The sequence below is a fragment of the Equus asinus genome, chromosome 8 (genome assembly GCF_041296235.1).
Source record: "Equus asinus isolate D_3611 breed Donkey chromosome 8, EquAss-T2T_v2, whole genome shotgun sequence".
Lineage (NCBI taxonomy): Eukaryota > Metazoa > Chordata > Mammalia > Perissodactyla > Equidae > Equus > Equus asinus.
Genome location: NC_091797.1, coordinates 38,230,318 through 38,237,873, shown reverse-complemented (window position 1 = coordinate 38,237,873; position 7,556 = coordinate 38,230,318). Strand labels below are relative to the sequence as shown.

At 39.7% G+C, this 7,556-nt stretch overlaps 1 protein-coding gene across 1 annotated transcript; it reads left to right on the top strand.

The window, feature by feature from the left end:
* Positions 1–5,681: 5,681 nt before the first annotated feature.
* LOC106842550 (putative olfactory receptor 1F12P) lies at positions 5,682–6,623 on the top strand. The gene has a single exon (XM_014859179.3). The coding sequence runs from the start codon at positions 5,682–5,684 to the stop codon at positions 6,621–6,623; it is 942 nt and encodes a 313-aa protein (XP_014714665.3).
* The last annotated feature ends 933 nt before the right edge of the window (positions 6,624–7,556 follow it).

The following is a 7,556-nucleotide window of genomic DNA, read 5'->3' as shown; positions in this document are numbered from 1 at the left end:
TGCAGTTGAAAACATACCTGCAGGCAAATAAGGTCTGAAAAGCCAATGGATATGAACTTGGTCCAGGCTATGAACAAAAAAGTAGGAAGCTGTGTCTTCAAAACTGAGTTTAGGAAGAATCCAGCTTGGTAGGGCAGGAAAGTCAAAGGTGCAAAGGTAGGAGGGAAAATAAATAGGAGAAAACCCCTTCAGATAGTCAAAGCAATTAAAAAATGAGTCAGAATTGAAGGAGAGCACTATGTGACTCTCTTCCTTTTTCTGCAGATCAATTTTAGTCTTCCTTCTCTGCAGGTAAGTTTCCTCTTTTATTCATTCTACACAGCATAAAGTGGCAATGGTTCAAATTCTAAATTTTCATATCTGCTCTGTCCAAGAACTAATCCCACTTCACCTGGCCATTCCCCAGCACCCCCAAAGATCCTTGAGTGAAAGAGCAGAGTCTTTGGTAGAAGAAAAGACTGTGGGCACCATTTTCTCTTGGAGTTTTCTCTTTAAGTAGAAGTGAAGGATCTACACACTAGAAGTAGTTACTGTCAAGGTAAAGAGATATCCTACAGCTTATGTGCAAAGTAGAGAAAGGCATTGGCACTTTGGACTCCAGAGAAGCCAGGGCTGCATTGGCATTAGCAGCATTAGCAGCTCTGAGATCATCAGTGCCCCGATATCACATCACTTTTGTAAAAGCAGGCACTGGCAGAACAGTATTGGCGAGCAACCTAGATCAAAAGAGGAAGAAAAGGGAGGATTCCAACCACCAGGGAGACAGCAGAGAACCCGTGTGAGGGTTTCCTGGGAACTCTAAATAGAAATTATGGCAAATGATAAAAGCAGAGATGTCTGGTATGCCAGTGAGAGATGTGGAGGTGAGGGAAAGTGCAGCAAGAAGAAACCTCCCATAAAGGACGTTTAATATTTTTATTTCTTCTGCTTCCTGCAGAGCGCATGGCCTGCCCTCCCCTCCACCTATGTCTGCTTTATATTCCATAGTGAAAATCCTGTCTCCTGCTGTCACCATAGCTGTTACAGAACATTTATTCAACTAACATTTTTGAGTGCAAAAGCTGTGCCAAGTGACATGACACAATTCTGATCCATGTTTCCTGAAACCACATCAATCTGTTGGCCCGAGAGTGGCAATAAACAGCAGGCTGTCATTTTATCTACCACAGCAATCCCTGCAGTCTGTGGAAAGTTGCTTTAATTATTTCTGGGAATTCCCAGGAAGTTCTCACATGAGCTCTGTGTGTTCTGGAGTCCAAAGTGTCAATGCCTTTCCCCACTTGACATATACATGTGTAGAATGCCTCTCCATTCCATTCAATTTCACATTTTTATTATTCAATCACGGAAAAAGTAGTCCAACAGCATCCCTCCATTTCCTTTAGTTTCTGCCACCAGACTCTCCATCCCTTTGGCTAAGACTCAGGACAACGGGGCTGAGTGGAGAACCAATCATGGAATCAGAGACGGTGTTGTCTTGCATCCTCTGGCAAGCAGCTCATTCCACCTATAAATTCAGTCTGTCTTCATAGGCAAATATAAACCATTGTTTATAAAACTGAGCTTCCCTAGACAAAGATGAATAAGATTCAGTGCATGTGCTCTCCAAAATATCTTATAAGCAAGGAAGAGCCATGAAAACAAATATACAAATGCTGACATATAGATGTAGATATAGATAATCTCAAATTCTATATAGCCTAGAATAAAAGTCACTATAAAATATGCATTAAGGACACATATTTCTATCTGATATTTAAGAAAAAACTTTCTGAGTCTTTAATAAGTATGTTCATTTATTCATTTATTCAACAAATACATACTGATTATCTGCTGTATGTCAGGCACTATTCAAGACATATAGTGGTTTAAAAAAAAGACAGATTTCATGCTCTTATGGACTTTACATTTTACTGATGTAGATTAGAAAATAAATAAATTACTTTTCAGGAAACAAGCAAATTCCAGATAGTGGTAGGTGATATGAAGACAAAAAGCAGGGCAATGCAGTAGAGGATGTCTTGAAGGAAGCTTTAGATGGGGTGGTCAGAGAACTTCAAAAAAGGAAAAGCCACATAGACATAAAGTTTCAGGGTGTGTCAGGAAGTTCTAAGGGTGGGAAATTGACCACAGCAAGAGATAAGACAAGAGAAGTAAGAAAGGGGTAATGAAGAACCTTGTAGGCCACAATAAGGAATTTGGAATTTGAATTGAAGGCCATTGAAAACCGTTGAAAGGTTTTTTTGTTTGTTTTGTTTTGTTTCTGAGGAAGATTAGCCCTGAGCTAACTACTGCCAATTCTCCTCTTTTTGCTGAGGAAGACTGGCCCTGAGCTAACATCCGTGCCCATCTTCCTCTGTTTTATGCGTGGGACGCCTACTACAGCATGGTTTTTGCCAAGCGGTGCCATGTCCACACCTGGGATCTGAACCGGCAAACCCCAGGCCACCAAGAAGCGGAATGTGCAAACTTAACTGCTGCACCACCAGGCCGCCCCCCGTTGAACGTTTTTAAGAAGGGAAATGGGGAAATTCTTGTTTTAGAAGGATAATTCTTTGCTAAGTTTGAAGGAAGGGTTGAAAGGGAGAAGACTATAGGAAGGAAGACCAGTCTGAAGTTTACTGTAAGTATCCAGATGAGAGACGGTAAGAGTTTGACATAGACAGTATAATTAGGAATGAAGAAAAGGAGCATGGGTGCGAGAAAAATCAGAATCAACAGGGCTCATTCACAAATTGGATGAGTCAAGGACAACTCCGAAGTTTCTGGCTTTGATTTCAAACTCCTTGAGGGTAGAGACCACATCTCTCTTATTCACTGCTATTTCCCAATGCCTAAAACAGTGCCTTAGTTGTGGTAGATATTAAAAATCCATTTGCTTAACAAAAATATTCTGATTCCTAAGAAGTACTATCAACAGGGCTTAGCAATTGATTGGATGTATAGGTAAAGGAGAGGGTCCTGGACTCACTCTCAAATTTTCTCTTCTTGAAATTGGATAGATTGTGGCGCTGTTTACTGAATAAGGGTACATGGAGAGAGAAACAGTCTTTGAGCCCTGAGGAGAATATGACAGTTTCCGTTTGGGAAGCATTAGAGATAAGCTGTCTATGACATCCAAGTGGAGACATCAGAAAGCATTGGGTATATGAATCTGAAAATGAAAGAGAATTGCACTAAAGAAATAAATTTGGGAGAGAGTGGCACATGGTAGCATTAAAGCCATGGAGGTGAATAGAATCATACAGGAATATGTGTAGGATGAAAAGAAAAGAAGCATAAGACGAAAACCAGAGAAATGTCAACATTTAAGGGGCAGTTAAAGGGAGGGAATTCTGCCAAGGCAACTTAAAAGGAATGGCCAGAGAGATAGGAGGAAATATGAAAATAAATCCAAGAAGGAAAAGAGTTTCTCAAGGAGAGAATTCTAGGAGGTCTAAAAATGTAAGGACTAAGAAATATCCATTGAGTTTTTCCAGAAATTTTGATGGGGCCGGCCCGGTGGCACAGCAGTTAAGTGCACACGTACCACTTTGGCAGCCCAGGGTTTGCCGGTTCGGATCCCAGGTGGGGACATGGCACCCCTTGGCAAGCCATGGTGTAGAAGGCATTCCACACATAGCGTAGAGGAAGATGGACACGGATGTTAGCTCAGGGCCAGTCTTCCTCAGCAAAAAGAGGAGGATTGGCAGCAGATGTTAGCGCAGGGCTAATCTTCCTCAAAAAAAAAAAAGAAAGAAATTTTGAAAGAGCAATTCAATGGAGTGGCTGGGGCAGTAGATAGATTGGCCCGAGATGGGATCACATGAAGAGGTTTTGCTTCTGTTGTAACAAAAGGGAAAGAGAAAAGGAAGGATGAAAGGAGATGCAGAGAAGTTTTCTGCACTGGTGGCAGGAAGAGAAGAAAAGATTTAAAACAGCCACTGGAGGCTGGGAAAGAAGCCCGACTTATCCCTTTCTGGCTTTCTCAACAATAGTTTGAATTTATTGAGTAATCATTATTTGCTAAGAGTTTTTCATACATTAATTCATTTCATTTTCACAACAAACTTTAAGGTAGGTACTATTATTTTACATGAGGAAACTAAGATTTGGAGAGGTTAGGTGACTTGGTCAATCAGACTGCAAGTGATAGAGTCTAGTTTCAATGTGGGCTAACTCCAGAGCCCACACTCTCCTGTATCTTGTCTATCTCTTAGGGAGTCCTCCATTCGTCTAAAACTATCTCATCTATGGACGTGAACCTTTGTCTTCTTACTTATTTTCCATTATAATATTTTTCCTCCACAACCTGATTCCAAATTTCTTGGATCAGGAACTCTGTCTTCTGTTACTTTGTGTTTTCTACATCTCCAAGAAATGCAGGAAGTAATAATGATACTGACAAGAGATTTTCACATATTGAGGTATATGGGGTAACTATTTGAGTTCAAAACTGATTCGACTTGAACTAGAAAGCCTGACTTATGGCGTATCAAAAACATAGATTCTACATCTGCTTATCCATTAAAGTAAGGAATCTCTCTTGACATAGAGAATGCATACTTCCCCTCCTATGCCCTATTGGTAACAACATCCGATTGGTAACATCCTATTGGTAATGCCCAGATTAGTCCCTTTCCTGGAATCATGGTCATGTTGACCTGTTAATTTGCAACTGTGTACTGGGTGTTTTTGAAAATGTATCCTGGGTGTTTTTAATGTATCTTCTTTGTTCTAAAAAGATGTAAGACTGTACTGAAATTCATGCTTCTCTGGAACACCTTCTAAAGCCTTCCCAGGTTATAATCCTCACTTTGGCTCATAATAAACTCACTCTAATTTTGATATGTAGGTTGAATATGGATTATTTGCATTGACAATACTTTATAAACCTGAACCCCTTTTTGTAGTTATGGTTAAAACATTACAAAGCCATCAAAAGGAAATCTTCTAAATTTGCCCCCCTATTTTGACACAACTTTTTCTCTGTGTTCTCCTTTAGATTTATCTACATGTATTATATAATTATAGTATACAACTTTTTAACTTGCTTGTAAATACTTACCTATTGTGTACATAGTTTTCATGTAAACTATTTCTTTGGTGTCTTAACTCTTTACACTTGTCAAGTATGTTAATATATTTTTATTTTGCGTCTCAAAAAAATAAGATAGTTTATCTTTTCCTTATGAATCCTAAATGGTAGATGTCTGACTGGTTTCCAAGCAGGTTGGTTATTATTGTGTTTGACAAACATTTGGAAAAATTTTCTCATTTAAATCTTAATGTTTGGCGTGGAGTCATTTAGTGTGTCAAACCCATGGATGTGTTCCAGCACACAGCTGACAGTCAGGCAGCCACACAAATTGCAGAATGTGCAAGAGTTTGTATCAACATCATAAGTGGGAAAATAATCTCTACTTACAGAGGAGAGATGTATAGAGATCCCTTGGAAATCTTGGATGAGGTGAGGTTTCAGCAAGAGAGGATAAGTGAAAAGACAACGCATGAAATGGAAAGACACACCCAAGGTGCAGCAAGGCTTGGGAGAGAACATCAGAGAGGAGGTAGGGTAGTCTAAAGAGAAAATATTTAGTAAATGGGACTAGACTAGGTAAGTAGGTAAAAAGTACCAAGGGGAAATTTATTCTGTCGAAAATATTTCATCCTCTGGGTCCTCATGCAGGTATATCCAGGCAATGGAAAAGGAAAACCAAACCAGTGTCTCTGAATTTCTCCTTCTGGGCTTCTCGAGTTGGCCAGAGCAGCAGGCACACCTTTTTGCACTTTTCTTGTGTCTTTACTTAACAGGTCTGTTTGGAAACTTACTCATCTTGCTGGCCATCAGCTCAGATCATCGTCTCCACACACCCATGTATTTCTTCCTTGCCAATCTGTCCTTTGTAGACCTGTGCCTTCCTTCAGCTACAGTTCCCAAGATACTACTGAACACCCAAACACAGACTCAGTCCATCTCCTATCCTGGCTGCCTGGCTCAGATGTATTTCTGTATGATGTTTGCCAACATGGACAATTTCCTTCTCACAGTGATGGCATATGACCGTTATGTGGCCATCTGTCACCCTTTGTATTACTCCACCATCATGACCCAACACCTCTGTGCCTCTCTGGTGACTGCACCTTGGGTCATTGCCATTTTGAACCCCCTCTTGCACACCCTTATGATAACCCGTCTGCACTTCTGCTCTAACAATGTCATCCATCATTTCTTCTGTGATATCAACTCTCTCCTCCCTCTATCTTGTTCTGACACAAGTCTTAATCAGGTCATGGTTCTGGCTGTGGTGGGGCTAATCTTTGTGGTACCTTCAGGGTGTATCCTAGCATCCTATAGCCTCATCATCTCTGCTGTGATGAAAATCCCTTCTGCCCAAGGAAAATGCAAGGCTTTCTCCACCTGTGGATCTCACCTTGCCTTGGTCATTCTTTTCTATGGAGCAATCACAGGGGTCTATATGAGCCCCTCATCCAACCATTCAACTGAAAAAGACTCAGCTGCGTCAGTGATTTTCATGGTCGCAGCCCCTATGTTGAACCCCTTCATTTACAGTCTAAGGAACAATGAGCTGAAGGGGGCTTTAAAGAAGGCTCTAGGCCAGAGCAAAATCTTCTCCCGGTGATTCATACTGGTAGAAAGGAGTTCAACAGGAGGCAAGTTCTAATGAGATCATCATTTTCATTTTCATCATAATTACAAAGCTGTTATTAAATACCTATTAAACTTGACAATGACCTAAGTTTGCTACAAACTCTAAAAATGACATAGTCACAGGTCTTATCCTTTTGAGCTCCCTGAAATATTATTTATGTGGGCAAATATTTACATATGAAGTCCCTGAAAAATCACAATAAAAATATAAAATCAACATTCAAATGCATGATTAGGACCTCACATATGGCTCAGATTAATACAGGAATACACCACGGGGAGTTCAGAATAGAGTATTTCCCCAGGACTGTCCTCCTAGAGTAGACAGGAGTAGATAACACATTGTCATGCATGAAAAACGGTAGAGAAAAAATTACTATGTAATGAAAGGTTCAAATCAGAACTTTGATGTGAGGTCGAAGACAGAAGATATTGGGGAGGATTTAAGAGGTCAAGTAAAGCTTCAAGAAAAAGACAGCACTTAATCTGGACCTTAGACACAGATGAATTTTACATAGGAGTGATAAGAATATTCAAAAGTGGTTAGAAAGCCTTGTAGGGAAGAAAGAGCATGGTACGTATGAGTAAATGTATTGAATAAATCAATCTGAATGAAGTGAAGGGTCCATATTACAGACTGGTGAGAATGAAGGATGGATTGTTATTTCTTACCCTAATGTTTTATATTTATTCATGTTTTATGATATTGTATGTATTTCCTATAATCTGTCTTTATCTCCTTGTGTAAAGAGCAGGATTTATATCTATGTCTATGTATATAGCTATATAAATCTTCATGGTGGTCTCAACAAATTGCCTGGGATGCTATTAATCATCATTTTAAAATTTAAAAATTTGTATTGTTATTTACTCTGGAACATGCATAGAGTTGCCTATATGAATA

Excerpts from the sequence above, each read along its gene's own strand:
- LOC106842550 (XM_014859179.3), top strand. The coding sequence starts at position 5,682 with ATGGAAAAGGAAAACCAAACCAGTGTCTCTGAATTTCTCCTTCTGGGC.